The following is a 14168-nucleotide window of genomic DNA, read 5'->3' as shown; positions in this document are numbered from 1 at the left end:
GCAAGCATTTGAGTCCTTCATGCTACCCAGCCACTGTGAGGCGCGGTGATCCACAACGAAGGGGTCACGCCCCCTGTCTCCCCCTTAGCAGCCTCTGTTACACAATCACAGTAAAGGCCGCTTTACCAAGGGGATCAGTGGCATGACCCATGTTCATCGCCACATAGGCGCTGCGTGCTTTTCCGGTGAGGTAGGGCTAGACTGCCCAATCCTCTCTTGGCCAACGATAAGCCATTGCTAACCTCTCGAATGTTATGAGGTACTGCTCAATGTCGTCATCCTCTTCCAGCCTGGGAATGGCCGCCCTGTGCCAGGTCACGGGCGCTGCTGGTGCAGGTGCAGATGAAGGCCTCCGGTCAGCCTCGACGTCCTCCCTGAGCTGGTTCAGCTGCATTTGAACACTCCTCCAGCGCTGCTCCTGCTTGGACGCCTCCCGCTCGAAGAGCCGACGCACTGCTGTAAGGTCCGACTCCTCAGGCGGGTCTCCGCCGGATGCCTGGTCCTCTCCATGGCCGTCTTCCTCCTCCATCTCGAGTAGAACCCCTCGGGACAGCCTCTGCTCCATTCGTCACCAGATTCGGCCTCGTCCTCGCTGTCCACCGAGTCCTCTTCTTCCCTCGTCTCTCCAGTTTCTCAGATGGCGTCGAAAAAAAGATCCCACCACTGCCACAAAATGTGAGGGACCGGCGTGGTCGCCCCACGTATCTGGGATACGGCCAACTGGGAATTTCGAGTGTGGGAAAAAATGAGGGCAATGGACTGAGGACTAAGAAAAAGTGAAGTTTTAATGTCTCCAAAACATTCACAAAAAATAGAGCAACGTTTCAAATGAAAAGAAAATGACTCCATCCGTCAGCAAACATAAACTCAGGTAACGTAACATAGCATAGCATAGCCTAACCTAACCATACGTCTCTCGTACTGGCCTCACGTCAAGCCAGCACCACCTTCAGCCTCCAAACACCAAATGAGAAAGCCCTTAAATAGGGAAATGCCAATTGGCCCAATCAAGGCCGTATGGGCCAGACCATTAGTTGGGGGAACATTTACCTAAAGCTACCTTACCACACTGCCCCCTACCGGGACGGAAGACCAGCCCAATCTAATAAAACCAGCCCAATCTAATATATATATATATATATATATATATATACACACACACACACACACACACACACACAATATAATAATAATTATAATAATAATAATAATAATTACTCTAATGCGAGACAGTGAGAAGGGGGAGGATTTCACCTTCTCACAAGAACGTACTACTATATCGCACGCACGCACGCACAGTGTTTTATATATTGCACAACTTGAAAATAAACTCAATCTGAGGCTCCTGAAACAAATATCTATGATGTTTCCAAATTAGATGTATGGACAGACGGACAGACAGGCAGGTAGGCAGAAAGAAGGGGAGAGCCCTAAGCCCTATATAGGACAAGGAAACCCTCCACTAAAAACCCAGTGGGAAGGAACCCAGAGACAGAGCTCAGAAGAGGGATCCTCCATCACCTGAAGCTGGTATTTTCACCAGTCTTTGTAAAAGCAACCCTCTCTCTTTGTGTCCAGGTTATAAGTGCTATTATGGTTTGTGATTTGATATTGAGTCAACACTGGTAGTTATATGAGGCTTATCTCCAAGACTAAATGTGTTTGAGTACGAGTCCGCAGAAGACTCTTAACAGAACGGCTGATCAAAATAAATGAAGAGAAAAAGATATCGATGGAGAGATTATCTATATATTCTGTTTATAAATTTAGATACATAGAGACCACGATCTGATAAAGTCGACCAATGACAATCCAGGTCTTCAAGCCACGTTACAGCTCAACTTCCAGACTCCCCGTGTCGTAACGGGAGTTAAACCAAAGAACAAACCCCCCTTCTCCAACAGCGTGGCAGCAGTTATAACCTAGAATACAAAACCTTTGATATTGAAATATGTATTCTAACGGTCAATCAGTTGACATTTATTCTTTTAAACAGTTGAGACATTCAATAACTTATCAAATGAAACTAAGTTGTTCTCTTTATTCAAGTATTTTCAAGACACAGAAATAAAACCTGACAAATATTTTATTTAGGGTTTTGATAGCATCTTCTAACAATCTCCACATTTCGAATCAAAGGACTAATGCAACGTCAACTACATCTGCTCATAATGATGTTCATTGATTATATTCTAAAGTAAATGTGGTAACCCTTCCTTTTACAGTCCCCTAATTACTAGGTATTTACCCGGTACATGCATGGTAAATCATAGTGTATTGCTGGGTAATTACCACTGGTAATAAGAAGGTAAATACAGAGGTAGTTACCCAGCAAATACATGATAAATCATAGTGTATTACTGGGTAATTACCACTGGTAATAAGAAGGTAAATACAGAGGAATTATCCGGTAAATTATAGTGTATTACTGTGTAATTACCACTGGTAATAAGAAGGTAAATACAGATAGTACAGGTCCTGGGGAAGATTTGTATGCGCTTCATTTAGCGGAGACTATCTCAACTGTTATAGACTAATATTACCCCACTGAACAACATGTGATGTGTGCCAAAATCTCTATCCGGGACGAAAGTCCTGAAAATGACCACTATAGGTGACACTATTATCACAATACAGGTGAATGGGACTTTTTTTTTTCTTTATAGATATCCTCATCAATTTCTACCAGATTAATCTTCAACTTGATAGAAATACTTTTTGTATTACACTTTGTCTTAAAAAATATTATTACAATATGCAAATGAGGCGATCTCATTATATATGCGTACATAAACCCCTGAAGCTAGAGATTTTCTGAGGTGATCACAATGTTCACAATGACCATGATTATGAGGTCAAAGAACAGTGTAAGCATTTTGATTTGATATAAATAAAATGGGAAAAAAAAGTTACAACTATTACGTATTACATACAACTAGCAACATACAGGAATTGCCAGTTATTAATTAACCTAAACTTTAAAAGCTTACATTTCCTAGCTGTTCTTAATATTGCTGTCATCACGTCATCACCTCCAACTTTTTTTTCAACAAAAGTTTACTTGGTAGCCATAGTAACCTGAGGTCATAGCAGAGCACATGGCTGTCAAGCAAGATGACTTGTGAGATCAAGAAAAGTAAGGAAATCTACTCTTTTTTTTCTCTGTGTTGGCGTGCACACTTATAATGTGTCATTATCATATGAGTTGTAATCTTGTGTGATTAAATAATTATAATGAATTTGTATCAGTTTTATATCTAATGTGGTGTGTATTGTAGCTAGCTAACTACAGCTTGTTACCTAGCTAGCTGCTAGTGTTTTGTTTAGTTTTTTTGCAAAATGGGGAAAATGTCATCACCAGTAAATCAGAACTTGTGATCAAATAGTCTCAGACAAGTTTATGAAGTTTCAGTGTCTTCATATCATGAAGTTATCCCTCACAAAGAACAGATATGTTGGTACATACCAATAACTCATATTTGAAACCTTATTTTACAAAATTCCAAAAGATCTGGAGAGAGTGAGAGAACAACTCATATAGATAATAATAAAATTGGACTGGGCTACAGCGGGAAACATGGTAAGATAAGCTTTAATACATTTATTTTATTTTGGGGGTTATAAAATAGAAAAGTGACATGCCATGCGTAATACAACTTTTGATTGAAGTAGGAAATATTTTATGGTAGAAAAAAAATAGTCTAGCTTTTTTGAGCAACCTAACAGTATATAATTGTTTATTTTCAGGATGAAGTACCTCTCACAGCTCCTTGTGCTTCACCTAAACCAATCAAATTAGACGAGTGCATCCTATGTCAGAAGAAGAAGCAATCTGAGTGCCTCTCTAGTGGTGAAATTGGCAGGGGTGTTATTGTTTCGCTTGCCAAACAAACTAAGATATGTGATACTCGAACTGCTAGGGTTCTTCAACTGACAGTGCAGGAGCAAGAGATCATAAAATACCACACCAAATCCTGCTACAGAACTTTTCAAAGGGATATGGCTAAGGCTGATCACACAACCCAGCCATTAGAACAGTCTGAGCCATCTCGGCAGAGACCTATTAATGATCCAACTGAGCGTCGAAGCGGAAGATTTAAGACCAGTGTAACTACAAATGTATGTATCTTTTGTGGTTCAGATTGCAAAACAGTTAAACAGAAGAAAATACACAAATTGTTCAGAATCTGTGAAAAACCGATGGCCCAGAAATTACTAAACGCGGCCATGTTGTTCAAGGACCATGTGTACACCCAAACAGTGGTAATGTGCGAGGTAGATGATGTTTTTGCGGCTGATATCCAATATCATGACCCTTGCCGTAAAGAGTATTTTAATAAGTATAATGCCAAAATTGAGGACATCCTGAAAAATCTTGAAAAGGAGGATTCAATAACAGCTGAGGACAACTCATTGAAGGCTAGATTTTTGGCTCTTGGGCTTGATTTGAGCAAAACATCATACAGTCTGACTTCCATCAGAGACAGACTCAATGAAGGTTCAACTCAAGTAGTGTCAAACCGAGCTGCAAAGCAGCTAATCATTGAGCTGTATGGAGACAATGTCTGCTTTACATACCCAGGTAACAAACGAGCATCTCAGATGGTACTTTCCACCAACAGTTCTCCAGAGGTCTTGGTAGAGTCCCTGAGAGTTTCACCTGTCAGACAGGTGGCAACTGAGCTGGCGCAGGAGTTGAAGGAATACAGCTTTGGACTACAGAAGAGCTTCTGTGAACCACAAGACCTCCGACTGTCAAATGACATTTTCATTAAGAACCGACCACAAAGATGGCAGGAGTTTTTCTCCTATATGTTTAAGGGGAAAACAACTTACCACCTGAAGACTGATGTAGTCTTTCAAATTCTGCATAACATCCTTACCGAGGGCAAGGAACCAACACCTTTTCATGTTATGGTGGCTCAAGGAGTGCACAGTCTGACACGATCAAAAGAGCTGGTGACTGCTCTTAACCATCACGGAATATGTGTCAGTTACAACACGGTCAAGAGGATTGATGTTGACCTCGCTGAACGTATCATCACTACAGCAGGTAACAACAGAGTACCTCTCCCTGCTGTCCTAGAAGCAACAAGCCCATTAAATGGGGCAATGGATAACACAATGAAAGCACCCTGGCAGGAACAGGCTCCACACATGATACCATCCTTGTTATCTTCCAAAATGTTCCAATCAGTGTAGAGAAACCATCAGCGGAAAGTGAGATCTCTGCAAGGTCCGTTGATACTCAGAGCCGGACCACAGTAAAGCTTAGGTCTAAAGTCCTTTGCCAAAAGATTATCAGGATGGGGCCAGTAAAAGAGCGCGGGGAGATACACCTTGACTATAAGGTATCAGAGCCTACTCCAAACACAAAGAGCTCCACCATTGAAGCATCAGAAGTTCATTTCTCTTCTGTGTTCCAGTCAATGTAAATAATTTTCAGTGTAAATAATCAGACTTGCTTTTTATAGTAAAAATCAAGATTTTAAGTTTCATGCTTTGTGCAAGTCTCTGATTTCAATTAGACTATTAGACTTCTCATTGTTAAAACACACTTTTATTCTAGAAATTAACCTGGACTTAAAAGTCCTCAGCAAATTTTTTTGTTAAAGTCTGTACATCACAAAAGTACATCAGTAGTTGTCCTAATTAAAATAACATTAAAAAGACATGCGGTATGTGGTATTTTTCCATTGGAAGCTATCCTTTTTGCTACAGTACTACTGGAAGAGCATAATTGTAATTGGTAGGTGTGTTTAAGGTCCGTAAGCAACTAACCAAAACAAAGTGTGTGTGTGTGTGTGGGGGGGGGGCGGGGCAGACATTACATTATTACACTATTCCTTTAGATGTGAATTCAAATGGTCAATGTAGTCCTCGAAACTATGTTCTAAATGTCCACATTTTCATATATAAATATAGAATTGTAGGCAATGCACTTAACAAATAATAATAAAAAATTGGACCCCCCCCAATGTCTAAACCATGGTTACGCCCTGAGTAGCCTATCACTATACCGTCCGCATGTTTCACAAAAACAGTTTAGAGAGACGGTGTCAGTCTTTGTATGTTGCTTAAATTCTCTAAAACGTTTGGCAGCAAAGATCAGGTCACGGTAGGCAATGAGCTTGAGTGGAAAAAGAAAAAGCTTACAGCTCCTGGTATTCCCAGTCGTTTCAGCTTTCTGGTGCTTCCTGCTGGCAGAATCACCATACCGTCCTCATTTTTCACAAAAATAGTTTTGAGAGACGTTGTCAGTCTTTGTATGTTGCTTTAATTCTCCCAAACGGTTGGCAGTAAAGATCCAGGTCACGGTATGCATGAGCTCGAGTTGAAAAAGAAAAAGCTTACAGCACCTGGTATTCCCAAGCAATTTCCCCTCCAAGTCCCTATCTATCCCGTCAGCCGACCAATGGTTGAGCGATGCTGAGCAGAGCTGAGCAGCCTTCAGCCAATGGTTGAGCAATGCTGAGCAGAGCTGAGCGCCCAACAGACCAATCATTGAGCGTGGATTGGAATACTAATTTCTTCTGTTCACGATCAAGGCGGCCATGCCACTAGTTCGGTGAAGCTGTCAACGGAGGATTCACTCAGGTAAATTGTATCCCCTGCATCGTTTGCTATTTAATAATTAGACATTTTTTTTAAGGTTTGTATTAAGCTGTTTCGATTTTGTAGAAAGAGAAAAGATTTCGACCGTGTCATAACGCGGTCGTTGTGTATAAAGGGAAGACGTAGTAGAGGGTACGTTTTAGCTGCTGGGTAGACTTTAGTCAACCTATCGCCGTTTTGTCGGTGAGCAACCATATTACCCGTGAGTGGTCTCGTTTTAATCGGGGTAATCTAAGCTTTCCAACGGTGTATGGCATTACTATATTCACCCAAGGGTGAAATAATAAGCTGATTAATGTGTGTTTTGTAACGATAGCTAGGCGCGGCTAACGACACTGTTTACAATAGTAAGGGCTACGTCGCATACCTGCAAACTTGTTGCTTTTCGGCGACAATCAACGTTTTCTTGGACAATTTGGTGTGGATATGTGTTAATATGGGTAAATGTGACTGTTTAGACAACAGCTGATGCGAGAGTAAGTGTAACATAAAGCAATTTGGCGACCGTGTTAATCTCTTGTTGCCTGGGATGCACTGCATACCTGGTAAACAGTAGCTAATTTCTAACAACATAGATAACAATCTGGCGAGCGTGTTGTCCTAGGCTAATACACCAACAGCACATTTCTGTGTAATAAAGGGCTACATGTTGTCAATCTAAATGATCTGCTTTTAGTTTTACTCATTTATTCATGTTTTACTGTACCAGATGGAACATGGAGAAGCCTACACATCAGTGCACCGTGTGCGACAAGACATTCAGTTTAAAGTCAGACCTGGCAAGGCATCTGAAGATCCATGCCATCGCTAGGGAGACCTTTACCTGTGATGTCTGCGGGAAGAGCTTGGCCACTAAACCATCGCTGGTCAGCCATCAACAGCTACACCAGGGGCCTCATTACAGAAACTTCCTAACTCTGAAATCCTATCCTATCTTGAGATAGGAAGGCATTTAGGGGTTTTGATATTACAGAAGGAGGTTTCCTAACTTAACTTAGGAAGAAATCCTATCTTATTTTAAGATAGGAATTTAACCATTACAGAACTATCCTAAATTAGGAATTTCTTAAGTTAGGCTCCCTAAGTTAGGTGGCCATACACCCTGTCCTAAGTTCAAAATAACTGTCAGTAACTGAAATAACAGAAAAATGGCAGCAGCACTGCTAGTGGGTCTGCTGTGTGACAATGAAGACGAGGACGAACATGACAACAGAAACTTGATGACTGAAAGGCTACTGAGACCGCATAATGACGCGTTACATTTTCCGGACCATATTTTAATATCCCTTTATCGCCTGCCAAGACAGTTAATTTTGAATTTGATGGAAGAATTACGTCCTGCTCTGGAGAGGCCTACAAGGAGACATGGAGCCTTGCCAGTGGTGGTGCAGGTAACCAATGCTCTACGTTTTTTTGCCAAGGGGGACTTCCAGACTGAGGTTGCAAGCCTGTCTTCGGTTTCTGTTGGGAAAAACGGTCTGTCTAGCTACTGGACCAGATAAAATGAGACGGAGAGGTAATAAAGTCTATCGGCACGAGGACCTTGGATTTATTAAGTAAAGTGGCAACGGTTATACAGAGTCATAAAGCGTGAGAAATCGAATATGTCTAAGTCCCTAATCAGCGCTGATGGTTCGTCTGGAGCTTCGCCTCCGTGGAAGGTCTGCTTCAGAAGAAGGTGAAGAGTCCCTGTGTGATACAGTCTTATGCTGTATCCTCCTCTCGATGAGGTGTGTGCGTTTGAGGTGTGTGCGGTTCGGTGTGTTTTGGCTCCCAGGCCCTGAGAGAGCTTCGTAACGGGGAGAGTTCCTCGTGTCTCTGGTGTGATAAATTAAAACGGGGGAGTGCCCCCCTGAAATGTCTTGTGTGTGATAATTTAATGTGGCTCTGAGGCCCTGGTATGGGCAGGTGTATCTCTTGGTTCCTCCTAACGGGGCAGAGCTCTCAAAATGTCTCCTGTGTGATAAATTAAATGTGGCTCTCAGGCCCCTAGTATCTGCATGTGTTCCTTCTAGTGGGGGAGAGCTTCGAGGTGTCTCCTGTGTGGTAAATTAAATGTGGCTCTCCCGTTCTGGAGATGATACTGGTGCATTGTCTGAGTGTCCACCATCTGCCTGCCTGGGAGATGGGGCCTTCAGCTCCGGCCTTGACCTGACTATATATTATCATGTTTGTGTTATGTGTTCGTTGGGTTTAGAGCAAGAGTCGACTATATATTAATGTGCCTGCCATATGATGTGCTCATCAGGTTATTTTTCCCAACATTTCACAGCCATGTATTTCACGCAATCTCAGGGAGGTCACCAATGCCATCTGCAATCTTGCAACGAAATACATTCAGTTTCCTCGTGGAGAAGAGCTGCAGCAGATTAAGGAGGCTTTTTTAAGTCAGAGTGGGATGCCAGGGGTAATTGGGCTTATAGATGGGTCACTTTTCCCCATCAAAGCTCCGAGTGGCCCAACTGAGCCGGCTTATGTGTGCCGTAAGGGATACCATGCCATCAATGTTCAGGCCATAGGGGACCAAAATATGGTTATACGGCATTTGTTGGCAAAGTGGCCTGGATCCACCCACGACTCTTTCATATTCAACACCAGGTGGGTCCCATAGACACTAACATAAATAATTGTTTTACCTGCTTTATTATTAGGCTTCACTCAAATACTCTTAATATATTCAATATGTGCATTTACAGTGATATCAATGCATACCTGAGTGAGGGCAGGGGAAGTGGATGGCTTTTGGGGGACTCAGGATATCCCTTGAAACCCTACCTAATGACACCAGTCATGAACGAGCAAACGGAGGCAGAGAGCAGGTACAATGTGGCACACAAAAGGTGCCGTAGCCGTCAGGAGAGGCTATATGGTATATGGAAAGGAAGGTGAGACATATACTGCTTTGGTGCATTCAATAGCGTAGATAAGGAGTGTGTCGTAACCCCTAAGAAGATAGTGTTACACTATATACTTCAAAAGCAATGTAGCAAATGTATTTATTTAAAATGATTTAATAATATTAATATGGACTATAACATGGACTATAACATCACACCAAAAAAGGAGATAAGTAAAGCATTGTAAGCAAACAAACTGATTAACTTTTGATGTTGTAGATGGAGATGCCATGATATGAGCGGGGGATATCTTCAATATTCCCCGGAGAGAGCAGTGATGTTCGTGAAGGCCACTGCTGTGTTGCACAACATATGCAGGATTGCTAATCTCCCGGACCCTGAGGACGTCCCGGCCATGGTTGAAGATGAGGAGGAAGGCCATGATGGCATACATGATGGTGCACAGACTGGTAGAACTGCCAGAAACAACCTGATTGCACATTATTTTAGATAAGATAATTAAAAAGAAAACATACGAATTTGATGTAAAATATTTAATTCAACAATATAAAAAATAAATTAACAGTTTAACTCAATCAAATTTAAATAAGTGTACAAATTATTTCATTTCATTGTTCAAATAAATTTACAATATTGTTCCCGTTGTAAATAAAATACTGCTTCATGAATTCAAATTTTTCTTTATCCAATTTCAGTCTCTCCTTCTCAACATTTAGTGTCTCTCGCATCACCAACAGCTTCTCCTTCTCCAACTCCAGAAGCTCCTCTTGTAGGCTAATGTGTTTCTTCTTTTTAGCTGTAAAGAAGAATTTAAACTGTGAATCAAGACAATTTTCCTTGAACAGTAGCCTTCCTATTATAAACCTCAACTGTTCATAAATGGAGTAGCTACAGTTGAGACAGCGTCGTTGTAAAAATGCACCTCATATTTATTTAAACAGTGAGCATCAACTTGCCAGGTGATGGGATAATTATTGCTGTTGGCAGAGTCCTGCTGTCACACTCTGCTTCCATCAACGTCAGTATGACCTCAGTTGAATCAGACACCTCGGCACTGACGTTCTCAAGGATCTCCTCAGGCAGGCCAACCTCTGTGCCGGTTGAAATGCCTACACACAAATGATTTCATGTTAGGGGGGTTGGCTTTTCTTTTGCTGTTTACTGGTCCATATTCTGTATTTTGTAGTCCAACAACTATCTTTGTCTATATAGCTTCTAGTTTGAAGTGAGACGTCAGAAATCAAAACGAGGCCATGGTCCCGATGAGGCAGAAACACCGGGGACATTCCAGTTTGGATATTAATGTGATTGAAATATCCAATGGGACAGGCAATTAAAATCGGGGACGTCTGGTCGCCCTATTCTAGTTAGGGTTACTATGGAGCCACTCCTCAAAATCACTTATCGATAGCGCGTCTAGTTGTACATTTTAGATTAACCGTTAGTTGCTACACCGTAGCACTAGCAGTACACCGCCCCCAAAATGTGGACACTGACACTAGTTTATACAAATTCTGTGAATCTGTGGTCCACTCGTTAGGTTTATGCCAAAATCTAACCTTAGCGCCAGCGTTCTTGCCTTATGTATTGGTGAAGTCAAATTTAAACATAATCCGCGGTTGCTAAACTAGATAGATAGAAGCGTTGAGCTGAACTTACCTTGGGTGTAAACTTGACCCATGGTGGCCAGGATCTTCTCCTCTAGCATGGTTATAGGCTTCACTTCTGGCATACCAGCCCCCGTCTTTGCCTGGTCCCTCTTCTGTAGCGTCCCTCTGGTCTTGGCGTCACTCGCTATGGTCGACCACTTTTTCTTTACACCGTCCACCGTCCTCAGTACCCCACAAACCGCTGAGACAGCGTCCGACACCTCTTGCCATTTGTTTGCTTTGATCCGCGACGTTACATTTGGGGAAAATTTGCCGAATAAAATACTTTTCCTTTCGTCCACCGCCTGAACTAATGCCTCCATCTCGTCGTTTGTAAAGTTAAAACCCCTCCTCTTCTTGTTTTCCGTAGCAATCCCCTTTATATTTTAATCATAATAACCAAGAGGTCTATGGGATAATGTTGCATGTTGTAAATGACTTTAAACTGAATCTTGATTTTTCGTGTTCTGTTGGGAATCAAGCGGTCGCAGAACATGTTCAGTTATTAAAGATACGTGCACACCTGTTGGTGATTTGTAAAGTCTGCTGCTTCTATTGTTTTAGTCCTCGTGTTTATTGTGTACATGTAAGGGACTATTTTTCTGTCTTATTTGTTAATGAAGCATAATTGCAATAAACAACTCAGTGGATCCAACTGAATGTTCTCGTGTGTTCAGCCGATGATTTCTCGTTTTATTAGTGAATAATAAGTCCATAAGTGCCTTAAGCAAAAAATTATTGATGGAACAACAAATGTTTTTCTGATATTATTCTTGGACCTCCTCCCTGGGTTTTGGTTTGGGGGGGGGTGCCTCAGTGTCTCTGTGTCGGTTGTAGAAAGAAACCACAGACAGACGGCCGGATACACACTCTCTGTCTCTCCATCCCCGTCCATCCCTCTCTCTCTCTCTCTCTCTCTCTCTCTCTCTCTCTCTCTCTCTCTCTCTCTCTCTCTCTCTCTCTCTCTCTCTCTCTCTCTCTCTCTCTCTCGCTCTCTCTCTCTCTCTCTGTCTCTCTCTCTCCCCCCGTCTCTATTATTGTAAAATTGTTCAGTTAAAGGCTGTAGAGAAAACACAATGAGATAGACTACATGTCTCGTATGTGCCGTCATGCTCCCTGCGACTGGCGTGGACAAGACCAACAATCTCCCCACCGGCATAACTGAAACTCTCCACATGCCCAAACTTATAATGGTTTTCACCTCTTTGGATGCTTTTATCCTCCCCTTGGAAAAAACCGAACATTATCAAAGTTCTTCACGATAATGTTTAGTTTTCTTTGCATGAAAAATTATCATTTAAACCCACAAACATCATATGTGTAACCCGGGGTATATAAAGACTGGGACCAGAAAATAATTACTTTCTCTTCATTGAAACCCATTCACATTCTTCGATCTCATAGGTCCCATGGGCTCTACCAGAAGGGGCGTGGCTTCGCCACTCTAGGTTCATGACTAGCCCTAGGCTAACGTCTTGCCTAACACACACACCCGGGATAACGTCAAACTGTTGCCGTGTTAACAGGACTAAACACCGACCGCCGCAGTGTGGGCAGCTGGGGCTGGGGGAGGGCTGCGGGGGCCTGGGCTCCTGTCTCGTCCTTCACCTGCTGCTCGCCACAATATGATTGTTGAAGTTAAACGGATTGAATTATGGAACATGATTGTCTGGTGAGCTCATGTTTAAAAGGATTATGGTGGGATTTTATTATTTAAATTAGAAGTAAATATTATGATAAAGAATGATAAGAATGATAAACAGTGGGAGAATTTATATTACACTTGTTTAATTTAAGGGAAATAAGGCAATCATTTAAAAAAAAAAATCACATTGTAAAACAACCTTTTTCTTGTTTCTTGATGGTTTTTCACCTTGCTAACAACTGAATTACTCACAACGGACCATCAATTGAGACTTCATGAAAGAAGATAAAGAGGAAACAGTTTGTTCATTGAGTGAAACCCAGAAGGAACTCTGAGTGGATGCACCAATCTCGTTCAAGCGGAGAATGCAGAAAAAAGGAAGAGAACTTGACAATAGTAATATTATATCAGTATTCATTAGTGATAGTAATATTATAACAGTATTCATCAGGGATAGTAATATTGTGACAATATTCATTAGTGATAGTTATATTGTAACAGCGTTCATTAGTAGTAGTATTATTGTAACAGTATTCATCAGTGATAGTAATATTGTGATAATATCAATTAGTGAGAGTAATATTGTGATCATATTCATTGGTGATAGTAATATTGTAATAGTGTTCATCAGAACTAAAATTATATTTTCAGAATCCCAGTTTAACATTTTAAATTAATACTGGCTTGTATTTCCAGTTGGTCTCATCGACGTTGAGGCTAGAGTGTGAGGTCGTTCTAGATGGCGCTCTATTCCGAGGTGGCTATCACTAAAGCTAACATGAAGCTAAAGGCGTTGTGTATGTTTGGTGTAATGAGCTCACAGGAGTCCCAGCGTTCTGCTCTCAGCGCTTTATTAAAACATTCCTGGACACGACGCTCGGTGATCATGAGTGATGTGATGATGAGAGTTGATCAGGAGCCCGTCCTCTGGCCGGGTCACATGGGGCTCCAGGTGGGAGGTCAGAGGTCAGAGCATGTCCTCTGGCCGGGTCACATGGGGCTCCAGGTGGGAGGTCAGAGCCCGTCCTCTGGCCGGGTCACATGGGGCTCCTGGTGGGAGGTCAGAGGTCAGAGCCCGTCCTCTGGCCGGGTCACACGAGGCTCCAGGTGGGAGGTCAGAGGTCAGAGCCCGTCCTCTGGCCGGGTCACATTGGGCTCCAGATGGGAGGTCAGAGGTCAGGGCCCGCCCTTCTTGTATCTTTGGATCAGCTCTGAGACGTCCTTCTTACCTGCACCCAGCCGTCCGCCACACACACACACAAACACATTATACACACACACATTATACCCGAGGAGTTGCTGTTTCAGTCAGATGATCATGCTATGTTTCGTTTCTCCAATGGAGTGTTTGTGGCGGTGTGTGCATGTGATGATGTAGACTGTGTTTGGGGAATCAATGCT

The 14168-nt window shown here is 42.2% G+C and overlaps 1 protein-coding gene across 1 annotated transcript; it reads right to left on the bottom strand.

Moving 5' to 3' along the window:
• Positions 1 to 10070: 10070 nt before the first annotated feature.
• On the bottom strand, positions 10071 to 11494 carry LOC132453762 (uncharacterized). The gene is made up of 3 exons (XM_060046704.1): positions 11133 to 11494; positions 10430 to 10582; positions 10071 to 10269 (listed from the first exon to the last, which is right to left on the bottom strand). Exons 1-3 carry the CDS (start codon positions 11443 to 11445, stop codon positions 10082 to 10084), a joined length of 654 nt encoding a protein of 217 aa, XP_059902687.1. The 5' UTR covers positions 11446 to 11494; the 3' UTR covers positions 10071 to 10081.
• Between the last annotated feature and the right edge of the window lie 2674 nt (positions 11495 to 14168).

This window comes from Gadus macrocephalus, chromosome 3 (assembly GCF_031168955.1).
Source record: "Gadus macrocephalus chromosome 3, ASM3116895v1".
NCBI lineage: Eukaryota > Metazoa > Chordata > Actinopteri > Gadiformes > Gadidae > Gadus > Gadus macrocephalus.
This window is presented reverse-complemented; position numbering and strand designations above follow the sequence as displayed.

Excerpts from the sequence above, each read along its gene's own strand:
- LOC132453762 (XM_060046704.1), bottom strand. The coding sequence starts at position 11,445 with ATGGAGGCATTAGTTCAGGCGGTGGACGAAAGGAAAAGTATTTTATTC. Across the intron at positions 10,583-11,132 it reads GGGTCAAGTTTACACCCAAG|GCATTTCAACCGGCACAGAG; the intron begins GTAAGTTCAGCT and ends ATTTGTGTGTAG. Across the intron at positions 10,270-10,429 it reads AATAATTATCCCATCACCTG|CTAAAAAGAAGAAACACATT; the intron begins GCAAGTTGATGC and ends TCTTCTTTACAG.